General features: G+C 42.9%; 1 protein-coding gene across 1 annotated transcript in view; it reads right to left on the bottom strand.

The window, feature by feature from the left end:
• MGAT4D (MGAT4 family member D) overlaps positions 1–11,354 on the bottom strand; it is a 127,816-nt gene extending 116,462 nt beyond the window's left edge. Inside the window, exon 1 of the mRNA XM_043973134.1 lies at positions 11,261–11,354. Within this exon, the coding sequence (XP_043829069.1) occupies positions 11,261–11,354 (94 nt within the window). The remainder of the gene's footprint in view (positions 1–11,260) is intronic.
• Between the last annotated feature and the right edge of the window lie 6,563 nt (positions 11,355–17,917).

Raw genomic sequence — 17,917 nt, forward strand, 5'->3', positions numbered from 1 at the left:
CCCCTGATAGTCACTTAAATCTTTTTGCCTCAGTTTACTGGTTTATAAAATGTGAATAACAATAACATCTACCACCCAGGATTACAGTGAGGGTCAAATGAGATGATATTTGTAAAGCTTAACTAAGCACAGTTCCTAGCACATAGCAGCCACTTGGTAAATACTTATTTGCTTATAAGGTGAAATGTAATTAGTATATATGTAAAGTTTTAAATTTGGGCTAAAAATCATCTTCACAAATACAAGGGGGAAGTTTGAAACAGCAGTTTGAAAAAGATATGGAGGTCTCAGTGGACTCCAGTCTTAATACGAGTCAAAAGAACACTATACAGGCAGCTCAAATCCGGCCTCAGACACTTAACACTTACTAGCTGTCTGACCCTGGGCAAGTCACTTAACCCCAATTGCCTCACCAAAAAAAAAAAAAAAAAGAACAACAACAACACTATAGTAGCAACAACAACAACAACAGAAAAAGCCAAGCAATCTTAGGCTGTGATGGGAGAAGGCTTATAGTTTTTGCTATACCCAGTCCTGGTTAGTCCACATCTGGGGAATTATATTAAGTTCTGGGAATCACATTTTAGGAAGCACATTACATACTTGAGAGAATACAGATGGGGGAAATCATGTTGATCAAGAGCCTTAAGATCATGCCATAGGAAGTTCACCTGAGGAAGAAGTGGATGGAATAGGGGCCACTAGGTAGCACAGTGGATAAAGCACTGGCCCTGGAGTCAGGATGACCTGAGTTCAAATCCGAACTCAGACTCTGACACTTAGTAGCTGTGTGACCCTGGGCAAGTCACTTAACCCCAACTGCCACACACACACACACACACACACACACACACACACACACACACACACACACACACAAGAAGTGGATGGAATAGGAAGGCATTTTCAAGTATCTGAAGGTCTACCACATAGAAAACAGATTAGACTGGCTCTACTTGATCTAAGAGAACAGAAATTAGAGTAAATCAAGTCAATAGACATAAAGTACTTACTACGTAACTATTAAGTCCCTACTATATGATTATTAAGTACCTACTACATACCTATGCTTCTTGCAGATGGTAAGATTTTATCTGAGACTTGAAAGAACCCAAGGAAGTTAGGAAGCAGAGATAAGGAAGGAGGAAATCCTAAGCCAGCTCTCAGGGGACAGCCAGCCAGTGAAAAGGCACAGTTTGGGAGATAGTGTCTTGTTCCCAGAACAGCAAGAAACTCGTTGTCACCGGATCAAAGAGGACATGTAGGGGAGGAAAGTGTAAGAAGGCTGGAAAGGTAGGACGTCTGCAAGTTCTGAAGGGCCAAACAGGATTTTATCCCAAGGGAATTGACTAAAGAGGTAGGTGACAAGGTCAAGGCTTGTGCCTTAGGAAAATCAATTTGACCATTGAGTGGGAAAAGCTTGAAGCAGGGAAACCAATGAGCAGGCTACTGCAATAGTCCAGACTTGAGTTCAAATCTAGCCCCAGACTCTTACTAAGTTTTGTGATCTTGAGGAAAGCATTTAACCTCTGCCTCAGTTTCCCCATCTGTAAAATGGGGATAATAATAGCACCTATCTCTCAGGGCTATTGTGACTATCAAATGAGATAATATTTGTAAAGCACTTAGCACAGTACCTGGAACATAGGAATCACTATATAAATGGCAGGTAGCATCATCATCATTATTACTATTATTAAGGCAGCTAGGTGGTGCAGTGGATAAAGCACTGACCCTGGAATGGGAAGGATCTAAGTTCAAATCTCACCTTAGACACTGTGTGACCCTGGAGAAGTCACTTAACCCCAAACTTAATCCCAATTGCCTTAAACATCTCGCGCCATTTCCAGTCTTTCTGATATATATCTTGCCAATGGACCCAGATGGCTCTGGAAGAGAGAATGAGGTTAGTGACGTTGCACAGCCCTCCCTCACTTAAATCCAATTCACTGCAAGTCATGATATCACCTCCCAATGTCATGATCCTCTGAGAATGAAGGACAACCAACAGCAACCACAACAACACTATTATTAAATATTAGTTTCAGTGTAAGTCAAAGATAATTCTGTCAAAGTCTGACATCTCTCCATATAATAATGGTGCGGTGATGAGAGAACTGGACTTGAAGAATGAGGACCTGGGTTCAAATCCTGCTGTGGCATTTTTGAATGTGATCTCATCTATGTCACTTGATTTTTCCAGACCTCAGTTTCTTCATCCACAAAATAAAAGGCCCTGAATTAGATGATCTTTAAGATCCCTTCCTTTAAGATGCCTTCCAACCCTAAATCTTGTGTTTTGGATCCCTATAGAGGTCAGTAAGAGAGGTTATAATGGAAGGAAGTAGTGGGTATACACATATAATTAGTGGGCCAGGCATTCTCTCCTCACTCTGCTACTTACTCTCCCACCCATGTGGTCTTTATCTCTCTGGGTTTTGGCTTCTCTATCTATAGAGAAAAAGGAAAGGTGCCTCTCAGCTCTAAAACTATGATCCTTTTGAAAAAGCCATTGGGGAATCCACTATCTTGCACATTCTCTCTCCCACTTGACAACCTCTCCAGATCCAGACAGCTTAGCCACTCTTGCCCCCAGTCACCCTTCACCCAGATATTTTCCTTTCTAACCATGTACCCTACTAAAGATGCTTATTTATGATCGTACATGCTTTGTTTGTGGTTATGTCTCATCCCAGCTTCTCTGTTTCCCCTTCTGACAGGTCAGCCTGATCTTAACTCAGAATACTGTTTCCATCTAGTTCTTATCTCTGCCTCCCATCTACTCCATTCCAGAACTTAGCCTCCTCCAGCATTTCATTGATCTCCACTGCCCCAAACTCACAGCCAAGCCCTATTTTTAAAAATCAACTCCTAAGTCACACCCAGGACGCAGATGAACTTGGGGAAAAAAACCAAAACAAAACGAAGTAACTACATCTGATATGATACATATCATAAGTAAATAAGAATATTTACAATTAAATATATCAGGAATGCAGTGAGTCAGAAGGTTCCAATGCTGTGAAACAGAAAGTACATGAGATTTGGAGCCCAAGATCCTGGGTCCAAACCTGGCTTCTGCCACCTAACTTGTGTGGTTCTAGATAAGTCACTTAACTTTCTTTCCTAAGCTTCAGTTTCCCCATCAGTAAAATGAGGATAATAATCCATGGACAAACATTTAGTAGGTGCTCCCTATGCTAGGTGATACAGCAGATAGAAAGCCAGACCTGGAATCAGGAAGACCTGAGTTCAAATCTGACCCTTATGTAAGAGGTGAAAAAAAAAGGTTAACAGAAAAACCTAAGACCCAAGCTTTAATTCAGATATTAGCTCAAAAAGGGAGTCAGACCCCAGTCAATGGATAACTTACAAGTCAAGATGCTAGGTTCTCTTACCCACAGTAATCAGTACCCATAACAGGAACAGAGAGAGAGAGGCCATGATGACCTTAGACTAAATGACAGCCTATAGAAATTCAGACCAGAAATAAAAGAAAAATGATTATGTTTTGAAACTAGCCATGGGAACCAGAAAGAGACATGCACAGAAAAAGCCAAATGTGTCCCCAGATTCACCTTATGACATGTAAATGCCCAAAACACACCTCCACAGAAAAAGGCACCCACCTCGGTGGTTGGCTTGGGACCCCAAGGAACTCCAAATTAGGATAAGCCCTCCCTTGTAATGCCCCAAAGTGGAGAATATTATAAAGAGGATAGGCCCTCCCCTGTACCTCCCCAAGGTGGAGAGTATTATAATGAGACTAATAATCAATTTATCCATACTATAAATATAACTGTCTTTTCTTTCACTATTTGAGATACCTTTCCACTTTTCTGGTTCTCTCCCTGTGATCACTCACAGCACTGCAATAAAACTTGGGAAACTGAGTCACTGAGTCTTGTAATTCTTTTGGGATGACTCATGATCAAGTTGACCCCAAATTTCTGCCCACATCAGCCTCAGAAACTTACTAGCTGTGTGACCCTGGGAAAGTCACTTAACCCTGTTTGCCTCAGTTTTCTCCTCTATCATATGAGCTGGAATAGGAAATGGCAAAAAACTCCAGGGTCTTTGCCAAGAAAACCCCAAATTGGGGTCACAAAGAGTCAGACATGATTGAAACAACAGAATAATAAAAATGTGTCAAGTTCTGTGTTAAGCACCCATTCAGAAAAGCAAGATCAGTTTTTGCCCCCAAGGACCTTATATTCTAATGGAAGAGACATTACACATAAATAGATTTAAGATACATGTTGGGGGCAGCCAGGTGGTGCAGTGGATAAAGCACTGGCCCTGGATTCAGGAGTACCTGAGTTCAAATCCAGCCTCAGACACTTGACACTTACTAGCTGTATGACCCTGGACAAGTCACTTAACCCTCATTGCCCCACAAAAGAAAGAAAGAAAAAACAAAAACAAAAACAAAATACATGTTGAATAGAAGAAAGGTAATCTCAGAGGGGAAGGGCCCTCAAGCTGGAGGAATTGGGTAAGGCCTCCTGTAGAAAATGGCATGTGAGCTGATTCTTGAAAGAAGAAGCTAGAGATTCTAAGAGGCAGAGAAAAGGAGGGAAAATAAAAGCAGGCATAAAGGATAAGTAGTACAAATGCATGGAGATGAGAGATGGATGCTACCATTTGAGGAACAGCGAATACCTGAACCACAGGGTACATGGAGAGAAATAATAAGAAGTTAAAAGTAGAAGGATGAACAGGGAGCAAACAGAGGGACTTATATTTAATCCTAAAGGTGGTACAGAGCCACAGGATCTCACTATGGGGAGTGATATAATCAGATCTATGCTTTAGGGGAAAAATACTTTGCCATCTGTGTGAGCAATGGATTAGAGTCTGGAAAGATTTAAAATAGGGGGACCAATTAAGAGGCTAGCCCAGGGAAAAAGTGATAAGAACTTCAACTGAGGTTGTAGTTGTATGAATGGAGAGAGGGGATGTATTTGAGAGATGCATAGACTTACAAGGTTTGGCAACTGACCGAATATGTGAGGTGAGTGAGGAATCACGAAGGACACTGAGATTGTAAATCCGGGAGTGTCCTTGAAAGGAACAGAACATTTTGGAAGAGATATGGGTTTGGGGGGAAGATAATGAGGTCTATTTTGTACACACTGAGTTTGAGATGCCTATGGCAGATCTAGTTTTAAATGTCCAATAGGAAGGTGGTGATGTGAAACTGGAATGAGATGGAGCACAGGAGAGGGGTTAGGGCTAGATATAGAGATCTGGGAACCCTCTGCAGAGAACTGATAATCATACTCACAGATGCTTGAGATGACCAAGTGAGAGGGTATAGAGAGGAAAGAAAAGAGAGCTCATGAGAGAGATTGTAGGGTCATGTGATGTGGAAGAAATTCTAACAGAAAAGCCTGAGTAGGAATGGTTAGATGGGTAAAAGGTGAACCAAGAGAGATCAGTGTCATGAAAACCCGGAAAGGAGAGAGTATCCAGGAGAAAATTGTGTCAAGTGCTTCAAAGAGGTCAAGAAGAATGAGTGCCTTACGTCAAGAGGTGGGGCTTGAACCGACAGTGGTCTCCAGGCTCCAGGACAGATCCCTACCCCACTAAGCCAATGTTGCCTCTACACTTAAAAAGTTTACAAATAGTTCACAATCTCATATACACAATCCTTTCTGTTATTTGTATGTTCAAATGTTTATGTTTAAATTCATAGTAGAAAGAACATTTTTAAATTAAAATTCAAAGATCTGAAGGCAAAAAGTAGCTCTTGAGACTTGAGTTCAAATACCTACCCCAGTGTTCATGTAGCTTGTTTGGCTATGGGATGTCAGAACCTCAGGCTGTTCCACATCTGTCAAGACTGCTAATAAAGGTTTGCCCCTACCTCACACTGGATAGCAAGATGCCTGTTCTAGAGAATATTCTTCTATTCAGTCAAATGTCAATTATCGACCCTATTATAGGAATGCAATAGTGGGGATACTGTAAAATTTCAACTCCCCTTAATATTGTGGTATTTCAAGGGTTCCCTGCTCCTCATGTACTTAATCTGATTCGAACATTTATTAAAAGTTCCTACTGTGTACAAAGCATGGTCAAACCTGCTAGAACTTGTGCTCTGCTGGACAGCTCTACACCACAATGAGGTAAAGGCAAAAGGACTTTGTGGGAAGAGCCTTAAATACAGTGAAAACAAAAAGATGATATCTACTTTGTGGGGACTAGCCTGGCTAAGGTCACAAAGCCTCAACATCAGTAGTTAGTAGTGAATTCTCTGGCCATGGTAATGCACAAAACAAGGAAATATGTAAGCTAAGAGCTGGGCTCTGTGAAGAAGAAATTAAGTGCTTTAAGAAGATAAGAGGACCTGAGTTCAAATTCGACCTCAGACACGACACTTACTAGCTGTGTGACCCTGGGCAAGTCACTTAACCCTCACTGTCCCACCAAAAAAAAAAAGATAAATGAAGAGTCATAGGCTGATGAATTATAAATTTAGAGAGCTAGAAAGGACCTTAGAGGCCACTGAGTTCGGATGAGGGAAATGAGGCACATTGAAGTTAACTGACTTGCCCCGGGGTCATATAGCTAGTAAGCATCTGATCTGAACCACAGTCATTGTGACTCCAAGGCCAGTGCCCAATCTATTATGTCACACTGTCTATAGATGGGCTAAAAAACACTGAAGCATGGGAATCCTTCAAGAATTCTACTGCTCCAGCTGTTAAAATACTAGGGTGAGAAATGTCATTAGCCTTTCCAGCAGACCTCCTAAGAGGGTCATTGTCCCTACAGGCCCATTGGCTACAAGGAGTGGTTGTTGTTTGTCCTTCCTTCCCAAAGAAGACTGTGACATCGGGAGGTAATGTCATGACTTGCACTCAATTGGATTTAAGTGAGGGAGGAATGTGTAAAGTCACCAACCTCACTCTCTCCTCTAGTGGCATGATACATATCAGGATGACTGGAGATGACCCCAGATGTTTGAAACAATTGGGGTTAAGTGACTTGCCCAGGGTCACACAGCTAGTGAGTTTCTGAGGTGAGATTTGAACTCAGGTCCTTATGACTCCAGGGCCAGTGCTCTATCCACTGCTCCATCTTGCTGCCCTTCTAATGGGGGGTGGGGGAGGATGTTCAGGGAAAGTGTTAGACTGGAGAAGCCACAACCTAGTCATCATACCTAAAGGTCTGAGTCCTAGAAAGATAATAATAAATTTCCTTTTGTTCACTGAAAGCAATGCCTGAGTAATATATATGGAGACATACTATACTGTCCAGAATACAACAAAAGCCAAGGGTTTCGCTGACAGAAAGGTAGAAATATCGATCAGGAAGGTGGGCCTTGCTCTCTTTACTTTTCTCCTTGCTCAATTTCATTTCTATGCCAAATATCTCCTATGTGGATTTGTTTGGGTTGGTTTCACAAAAGTCTGAGACGGAATTGTGAGACACAAGATACTAACAATGGACGAAACAGAAGTTACAAGAAATTTCCAACCCTAAGTCAAATAAGTCAGATCCCCAAAAGTCTGGGATCATAGACTTTGACTCAGCTAAAACCAAAGACTTATTCTTAGGCTAGGGTACTCCAGCTGACTTTTGTCCACTAAACTTATCTAGGGAAAGTAGTGTATCCCCTCAGCTATGGATTAAAGAGCAATGTTAGCCTCTCCTTGCCAAGGGTAGGCTTTCTATTCACTGTATCTTGGCAGAATAGAGCTGAGAGCCTGGCAGAGAGTCCTCAAGAGCTAAAGCCAAGAAAGGGCCTCTCTAACCATGAGACCAACAGGAATGAGCATGATGACAATACCAGAGACCACAGGTAGCCCTGCATGCATCAGAGATGTGAGCTGTCATGGGCACACATGGGTCTGAGTCAAATTCTCAGAATGTATGTGCCCTGCATGCATGTGCCCTGATCATAACACTTTTTCTGCACATTCTCTCCTGCATGAGTGAGTGGTGTGGTAGCCCATGGGAGAGCATACTTCATATGTATAGGGATCGGGGCAGCTAGGTGACACAGTGGATAGAACATTGGCCCTGGAGTCAGGAGTACCTGAGTTCAAATCTGGCCTCAGACACTTAACACTTACTAGCTGTGTGACCCTGGGCAAGTCACTTAACCCCAACTGCCTCACTAAAAAAAAAAAAAAACAAAAAAAAACCCCAAAACATACATATAGGGATCTTTTTTTTAATCCCTTTATGTGCTATGCAATTTGATTAACTGCCCTTTGTTTTGAACTAAAGTGTCCTCTGGACAGCTGGTAAAAAAGGACACACATTGGAGGGTTTTGAGCCAGAAAATACCTTGAACATGGTAGAGCTTTTTGATGGGATCACATGTGAAAGAGAGTGCTATGCTTAAGTAAGGTCACGGGCAATCACAAGTAAAATGTGGAAAATAAGCCCTTTTAAAAGAGCACCATGACATAAGGGTGATGTCATGCCTTGCAGGGAATTGGAATTAAATAAGAGAGGGTTGTGCCAGGTCACCAACCTCACTCTCTCCTCCAGAGCCATCTGGGTCTAGTGGCAAGATATATATCAGGATGACTGGAAATGGCCCTGGATGTTTAAGGCAATTGGGGTAAAATGATTTGCCCAGGGTCACACAGTTAGTAAGTATCTGAGGTGAGATTTGAACTCAGGTCCTCTCAACTTCAGGACCAGTGCTCTATCCATGGCACCACCTAGCTAACTCAAGAGAGAATAAAAGGAAGAAGGGAAAGTCACTGTAGGCAAGACAATTGACAGGCTAGGGCTGTTTTGCTAGTGGAATTGGGGCAATATAATTATCAGAAGACAGGAAGGGACTTTGTCAGCAGAAAACGTATTTGATTGTAAAGAAGAGTTGTAAAAAGAGGGTTTGAAGTTCATTTAAGCACAAGCTGTTATAGCCACACCAGACTATGTAGTTTATTTAAGAGCATAGTTCAAATCTTGGACCCGGGAGACACTTTTTCATGTTTAAGATGAATGTCAAATGAAAGCGTTGGACTAAAAGAGTTCTTAAAATCCCTTCTAGTTCTAAATTTAATTTAAGATTCAATTACTAAGGGGGCGGCTAGATGGCACAGTGGATACAGCACTGACCCTAAATTCAGAAGGACCTGAGTTCAAATCCAGCCTCAGGCACTTGACACTAGCTGTGTGATCCTGGGCAAGTCACTCAACCCTCACTGCCCCACAAAAAAAAAATCAATTACTGAAGGACTTTTTAAATTTGGAGTTACTTTTCAATTGAACTATTTTATATTTTACATGCTTGCTCATGTATACACTATATTGGCATTGCTTAACATCTCAGGGAGGGGAAAAGGAAGAGAGGGATAGAATTTGGAACTCAAAACATTTTTTAAAAGTTTTAACATGTAACTGGGGGAAAATAAAATATTCTATTTTTAAATTGTACTATATTGAATATCAAACTGAAATTTTTCCAGATATGAATCTATGTTGTAACTAGCTAGTTCTGTAAGCAGAAGCTGATTCCACATAAGTGGTTAGTTTTTATTTCTTTGGTTTCCTTCATTACATCTAAATATATAAATAAATATCTTTTAAGGAGGGTATAGGACTTAAAGCTGGAAGGGACCTTAGAGATGTTCACCTGGTCCAAATCCCTCATTTTATTTATTAGAAATCTGAGGTTCGGAAACATAAAACGACTTATCCAACATCAAGCAGTTATCTAAAGGGATTCAAAGGAAACTGACTTTTACCCAGAGCAAATAGTTCCCCATTTATTACCAGAGCAAATAGTTCCCCATTCTCTAGAATCTCTTAAAATTTCACAAATTTTATGATTTGACCAAATTCGAAAATCCCAGGCATATTTCAAATTAAAAATTCTAGCGGGTTGCTCAGTCATAAGCCATTTTCCAAACACTTGACCACGGATCTCTTGAGATTCTGTAGGTAAAGAATCAGCTTCCGATTCATTCACTGCCGGCCCAACTCACATCCTGTAATCTGCTGGGGAAAAACTAACTTTTACCTTTCTGCTTCAGAAAAAGGCACTGAAAGTTTCAAATTCAATTATATGGTCCCTCATTGGGGAGGGGGGAGCGGGGAGAGGGAGAGGCACGATGACTGAATAACTCCGAAGCCCCCAGAGGAGACACATTGGCGGTACTGAAATATAGAGTCAGAAATAAAGAATTCTTTGGGTCTTTTTGACCCAGAGGCTCGTAGGGAATTCGGAGGACACTTACTGTAGCCGTTTCATTTTGTACAGATAAGTAAACTGAAGCCAAAGATAGTTAAATGACTTACCCAAGGTCAAACAGATAGTAAGCATTGAGAGATGGGTTTTGAACCCAGGTTCCCGGATTCCTTGCATTTGTACCATCCTTCAAGAAAGAAAAAGCCCAAAGAAAAGAAAATAAAGCTGATGGCAGCAGCTAGGTGGCGTGGTGGCATAGTGGCTAAAGCACCGGCCCTGGATTCAGGAGGACCTGAGTTCAAATTTGACCTCAGACACTTAACACTAGCTGTGTGACCCTGGGCAAGTTACTTAACCCTCCCTCAGTGCCCCACCAAAAAAAAAAAAAAGGAAGAAGAGAAGAGAAGAGAAAAAAAAAAAGCTGATGCTCTACTCTAAGCTAGCTGCATGGGTAGGGGGAAAACTTGTCTTTCCAATGGCATCCAGAGGTTCTCCCATACTCCTGGGATCGAAAGTTACAAAAGTTAGGACATTTTCAAGATTTTAACTGCCTGCCTTAAAAAGGCGATTTTCTAAGAAAAAAAAATTGCAGGCACTACTTCTCAAACCCCAAACGGCCAAGGGAATGGCTGCAGCAGGAATGGGCCAGATAGCGTGGGGCATGAGAAACAGGGTGCAGAGAGAGGAGGTGGTGGAGAAGTGGCGCGGCAGAAGAGCAGAGCAGAGCATGAGCACCTCTCAGTAAGGGAAGGGCCGAGGGAGCAGAGCAGTGGGAAGCAGGAGAAGAGGCTCGCACGGAGCAGGAAACGAACGCCTGGGGCGTCCACACAGCCTGCACTCGGGACTGAGCGCGTGAGGCAGCTCCGTCGGAAAAGCCGGACCAGTGGTTGCGTTGGCGCTCGACGTTCGCCCAGAGAATCTCTTGGAGGGACGGGGAAAGAGTTGGAAGGAAATTGGATGAAAATACTCCCAGGGTATAGTGAAAGAAAGGAAAATTTCAGGGGGGGGGGTGTTTAACGCCAACTCGAAGGCGGTGGGGGGCAGAGGGTGCGGAGTGGGGCGGTGGGGGACCCAGACACCCGCAGAGATCTTCATCCTTACCTCTCCGACGCCCCCATTCGTCGCTGAGCCAGAAAAGGGAGAGGAAGGCGCCCAGCGTTAGCAGGGCGACCAGACTCCCTCGCTTGAACCTCATTTCATAGCCCCGGCTCCCCGGGGCCCCTCTGGGTCTCCCCTGGGGCCACCCCAGGCTGGAGGACGGAGGAGTGGCTGCCGCGGCAGGGCCCTCGGGAAGCTCCTGCTCTCCAGGTACCGCTGCAGCCCCGGCTGCCCAGCCTGAGACTCCGTTGCCTCTTCTGGCCCCCGGGCACCTGCCGAGATAGGGGGAGTGGGACGCAGGCCGGGCGCTGACTCGGCCGGACAGCTTTGGAGACTGGGGCAGGGGCAACAGCCGGAACCTGGCCGAGTGCGCGGGGCGGGGGCTCTAGGAGAGTGCGCCACGCCTCCCGGGCCACTGCCCCCACGTGCAAAAAGCCGGCGGGCAAGCGGTGGAGGAGCGTCCGGATCCTTGCGAGCCGGCTCAGTCTGACCTGCCTGCCTCCTTCTCTCCAGCCTCCCTCCCCTAACTTTCCCCTCTGCCTCCCTACCTTCTAGCTCCCCAAACCCTTTTAGTTGTCATTGAGTGGTTTTTACAATCGTATCGACTCTTCGGGACCCCACTTGGGGTTTTTCTTGGCAAAGATTTACCATTTACTTCTCCATTTTACAGATGAGGAACCGAAGCAAAGAGGGTTAAGTGACTTGCGAAAGGTCACTCAGCTAGTAAGTGTCAGAGACTGGATTTGAATTCAGGAAGATAAATTCCTGATAACAAGTCCTGTGCTCTCTCTCCACTGTGTCACCTAGCTGGCCCAACCCCCTCTCACTTTCTCTTTCCTGGGGTGAGGTAGAGCTAACTCAATAGGCTCTGAGCCAATTGTTAACATTTTCACTGTGGGCATTTCACAAGCTACAAGTCAGGGATTGATTTATTGTTTTGTGGATTATTTAGTCTTAAGAAATAAATGATGAAAATATTAATAATGTAGATTAAACTTAAAAGTGAGTCCTGCATCTTTTTTTTTGCCTCCTTAGAACTGGTTGTTAAAGGCTGTCTCACCTTCCCTCCTCTCCAATCCCACCATCTCCTAGTCCATAATCCTTTCTCACCTTTCCTCCTCCTCTCCAATACCACCATGTCCTTCCCTTATCCTTGAAATCTTACAAAGACTATCTGAACCAAAATATTTTAATATGGCTGTAATGCTTATGTCTGAATTTGGGGAAAGAAGGGAAGGGAGAGATTTAAAAAAAAAAAAGACTTTTCCTTTCAGTAATTTGTGCTTGTTTTTTGTTTACCTCTTCAAAAAATCAAACTGTCAGTTATGACATTCTGATCCTCTAAACAGCTATTAAATTATAACTGTACCACCTTGAGCAAATCACTTAAGTTGTCTGGGTCCGTTTCCTCCTCTGCAAAATGAGGGGGAAGCTTTAATTCCTAAGACTTCCCCTCCTTCTCCTCTCTAATCCCATTATCTCCATTCTTAACTCACCCTCTCAAATCTCCTTTCTCCATCGAATGCCTTCATTTTCTTTTGTGGGATATGAGAAGGTTTGGGTACATCTAGGTGCTTAATAGATACTCAAGTAGGCTCTGGAACCTGGGTTAGAATCCTCTCAAACATTTTATTAGCTATATGATAATGGATAAAGTACTTATTGGGAGGGAGGGTGGTGGTGCTGGTTGTTTGTCCTTCATTTGACTTGCAAGTGAATTGGATTTAAGAGAGGTGGGGCTGTGCAAAATCACTCACTCCTCCCGAGCTGTCTGGGTCTAGTGGCAAGATATAGATCAAGATGACTAGTAGTGGCCCTAGATGCTGTGGGAGACAAAGGCCTTTTTAAACCAAGGTCTTTCCCAGATCTCAGTTTGTCTGAGGCAACACCCATTCAGGGATTTAAGGCTAGGTAAGAAAAGAGACCAAAAAAAAAAGGCCTCTTACCTAGTTAAAAAAAAAAATCAGTCTGGATGGGGAAGACGTTTAGGATTTCTGGTCAAAACAGAAACAATTGCTATTTACACTCACTCTCAGCCATCTAGAGCCCAAACAATGACCAGATGAGGTTTGGAAGGGAGGATCTGGAAGAGCCTTGTGTAGATGGTAGCATTTGAGTTGAGCCTCATAGGACAACTTGCACAAAGATCTAAAGAAAAGACATAGAATGTCATGTGCCAGGAATAGGAAGTAGACCAATCTGGTGGGACTACAGAGTGTTTGAAGAAGCCTATGTAACATAGAGTCAGCTCTTCTCAGCAATATAATGATCCAAGGCAATGACAAAAGACTCATTATGGAAAATGCTCTCTACATCCAGAGAAAGAACTATGGAGTCTGAGCACAGACAGAAGCATAACATTTTCAGTTTTGTTGGGTTTTTCTTTCTTGTGGTTTTTCTCTTTTGTTCTGATTCTTCTTTCACAACATGACTAATACAGAAATATTTTTAACATGGTTGTACATATATAACCCATATCAGATTGCTTGCTGTCTTGGGGACGGGAGAAGGAAAATAATTTACAAAAATAAATGTTGAAAATTATCTTTGCATGTAACTGGAAAAAAATGAAATACTATTAAGAAAAAAAAAAGAGTGTTTAATAAACCAGTGAGAGAAAAGACTATATTTGGGGGCAGCTAGGTGGCCAAGTGGATAGAGCACCGGCCTCGGAGTCAGGAGTACCTGAGTTCAAATCTGGCCTCAGACACTTACTAACTGTGTTACCCTGGGCAAGTCACTTAACCCCAATTGCCTCACTAAAAAAAAAAAAAGACTATATTTGGACTCTTCTCAGAGCCCTAAAGGCAGGGAGTGAGTCTGGTTTCAGGCCCTACAGCTTTGTGGCCCAAATCTCCCAGTAGTGGGGCACTGGGCAGACAAGGCTCTGAGGAAGCCAAAGCTCCTGGGCCTTAGGCTTGAGCAGGGCCTGAAGAGGGGCCTGGGTTTTATGGGAGTCAGGCTGGGTTGGGAGTTCACCTTGAGGTGCCCGAGGTGATCCCCATGTGACTTGGAGCTCAAGCCCTGACTTGAGTTTTCTTTTAAAAAGTTATGCTTACACAAGCACTGTTTAGAGGGGAATGGGGACATTCTTACTCCAGCATAGGGTTGGGGCCTAAAGCTGCAATCTGATTGGTCAGTAAATGGAACAATATGATTGGTGAAACCCCAAGACAGGTTTTCTTTCTTGAAGAGTTATGTACATTAACACTGTATTGGGGGAGGGGGGGCAGAGCTGACACACTTGCCCAGAATAGGTTAAGGCCTGGTATCTTAGCTTGTAAAATCTGATTGGTCAACTGGTACCACCTGAGTAGTTTCTAACACTGTAATTGGTCCATTTGGTACAATCTGGTTGTTATTGTTATGTTGTTTGTTGATGAGGGGAGTATGTAAATGAGGGGTATTGAAATGCCTTAATGTGATTGGTCGGAGGGGACCCCTTGAGGGGTATCAATAGAGGTGAGGGACATCTTCTCAAAGGTGAATAAAGCCTTCACTCACCAACTGGTGCCTGCTTGAAATTTTTGAGCAGTGACCTGCTAGCAACACTAGAGCTGCTAACACTATGAATGATTAGCTGCCTTTCTAATACCAGGAAAGGTCAGCTGGAGACAGACTGGGAAGAACTTGAGACTCCAGAGGTGTTTGTGTTTGATCTTAGAGAGGGCAATCTTCATTTTTTGTGTCTTGGACCATATCCTCCCCTCTCCTCCACCTCTCAGTAAACCCCAGGGGCTCCTATGACCACCAAAATCAAATACAAAATGCTCTGTTTGGCATTCAAAGGCCTTCATAACCTAACTCCTTCAGACCTTTCCAGTCTTCTTACACACTAAGGTGTAAGGGAGTAAGCTCCCTACCACATGCTCTTCCATAAAGTGACATTGGCCTCCTGGCTGATCCATGAACAAGACATTCCATCAGCTCTGGGCATCATCTCGGGCTGTCCCTCAAGCCTGGAATGCTCTCCCTCCTTTGTTCTGACTACTGACCTCCCTGGCTTCTTTTATGTCCCAACCACAGTCCTGTCTTCTGCAGGAAGCCTTCCCTAATCCCTCAGTTCTAGTGCCTTACCTTTGTTAATTATTTCCTGTTTATCCTGTATATAGTTTGTTTGCACATATTTATTTGCATGTTCTCTCTTCCATTAGATGATAAACTCCTTGAGGGGAAGGACTGTCTTTTGCCTTTTTCCCCTATGTCCCTAGGGCAGTGTTTGGCACATAGTAGAAACTTAATAAATATTTTGTGACTGACTGTTTGACCCTTTGGCAGACAAGTGAAGCCTATTGACCCTTTCTCAGAATAAAGTTTTTTAAATGCATAAAATAATATGCATAGGATTACAAAAGAAACCAACTGGGGGCAGCTAGGTAGTAGAGTAGACAAAGCACCAGCCCTGGATTCAGGAGGACCTGAGTTCATATCTAGCTTCAGACAGACACTCGACACTTACAAGCTGTGTGACCCTGGGCAAGTCACTTAACCCTCATTGCCCCACAAAAACAAAAACAAAAACAAAAAACCCAAAACAAAAAGAAATGGTGGGGCCCCTAGGATTTAGAGCTGAAAACAACCTTAAATAGCGTTTAGACCACTTCATCATTAGCTTCCTCATTGGAATAATTAGATTATATATCATGCCTTAGATTATTTTTAAGGCTCATTTCAGCACATATAGTTCTTCCTCTAGGAATTTGCATTTTACGAGAGGGTAGTATTAAGCTGTTTCCCTGGGGCCTCAATGGGCTTTGTTTACACAGAGACCAGTTTAACAATTTTTATTGAACTGGACAGCCAATTAAAAAAAAATTATCAGGTAAGTTGTCTGAGCTACACAGTTCATTCAGCCGAATTGCTTTGTGGATATTTTACATCAAAAGCTCTATGCACATTATCTCTCTGATTTGAACCTTATACTAATCCCAGGAGATAATCATTCCCATTTTACAGATAAAAAAAATGATGCTCAGATTGGTTTAAGCTACTGACCCTTGGTCATACAGTTACTGTGTCAGAGTCAGGATTTGAGACAGAAAACCAAAGTCTTAGATTCCAAGTATAACCCTCTTTCTTACTACATTGCCTATCTGCAAGGACACAGGAGCAGGCAGGCAATATCACTCCTTGAGATTTTGATAACAGCCCAAATACTCAGTACCTCTCTCAATAGTCATCCTTATGTCTCAGTTCCACCCTACACTACCTACCCAATGTGTGTGCTGTTTTAAAGGTTTCTCTAATTCATTATCTTGCTCCTTTGTGTTTTGAATGATTTCCCTGGGCTACTGATTACCTATGTGACTCAGTTCAGATAGTGATCCCCCAACTCTGCACTTTCTTGCTTGCTTACTAGATGGGAACTCTTCCCACCAGCTCCACAGTCAGGATGAACTATCCTTGCTCACTTGACTGGGTAAACGAATGAGGTGGGGTGGAGGATGAAGGAGCCCCTTCCAGGGCACCCTAACTAATCTGTTTGTTTGGGGTTTTTTGTTGTTTGGTTTTTTTGCGGGGCAATGGGGGTTAAGTGACTTGCCCAGGATCACACAGCTAGTAAGTGTCAAGTGTCTGAGGCTGGATTTGAACTCAGGTACTCCTGAATCCAGGGCTGGTGCTTTATCCACTGCGCCACCTAGCTGCCCCAGCCTAACTAATCTGATCGAGTGTTTTTCATCTCCTTGAGGAGCCCTAGGAAGGAGGAATCCTGGGTTTGCACGGAAAGAGTAGTAACAGGAAAGGTTCCCCCAGGCAGCTGAGGTGTGTGCCATAGGCTACCTAGCTGCCCCCATTAATATAGCATTTTAAAGTTTACAAAACACTCTCCTCAAAAGCAATCCTGTTTAAATATATCATTACCAATTTTAACCAAGTGGCACGGTAGAGTGCTACACCTGGATCAGAAAGACCAGAGTTCAAATCCAACCTGGGACATTTCATTACTAGCTATGCCCCCCTGAGCAAGTCATTAGCTTCTATCTCAATTTCTTCACCAGTAAAATGGGGATAGTAATAGTACCTTCTTCCCATTGCTAATATGTAATATTTGGTAAGTGCTTTGCACACTTTAAGGCATTATAGCTATTAAGTCATTAAGCCAGATCAAACTGTAGGTATTGGGCTAGACCAATACTTAGAGTACTTCTATTTATGTACTTGTCAGTTCTATTCATCCTTAGAAGGTGTTCTGTTTGGTTTGGTTTGGTTTGTACAGAACGTATCAAGACTCAGGAAGAAAGCTTTTCAAAAGCACAGCGTCCCACCATCCATTAGTTAAAACAGTCATGGATTAATATAAATAAAACTACAGAAATATTTTTTTTTAAATGGAGCACATTCATTGATTTCAAATCTGTGCTAGGGATGGAGCCTGGAGGCCAGCTAATGTAGGTGACGGCACTGATCATGAAAGAGAAACTCTATTGCATAACTGTAAGAAGTTTGTTCCAAGATTTAAACAATATATCCTGGCTTTACTCTCTCTTCTTTTTTTTGTTAGTGTATCATATTGCCTCTTTCTTCATTGATTGTGAAGCCTAAAGTCTAGAAAGCCATCTGCCAATTAAGGGGCCTAAGCAAAGACAGCACCAAAAAGCTCAGAGAAGGTTGGAATGGCATGGGGAAGGACCATGGAAAGAGGTCACCATTTCATGGACC

This window comes from Dromiciops gliroides, chromosome 6, assembly GCF_019393635.1.
Source record: "Dromiciops gliroides isolate mDroGli1 chromosome 6, mDroGli1.pri, whole genome shotgun sequence".
Taxonomy (NCBI): domain Eukaryota; kingdom Metazoa; phylum Chordata; class Mammalia; order Microbiotheria; family Microbiotheriidae; genus Dromiciops; species Dromiciops gliroides.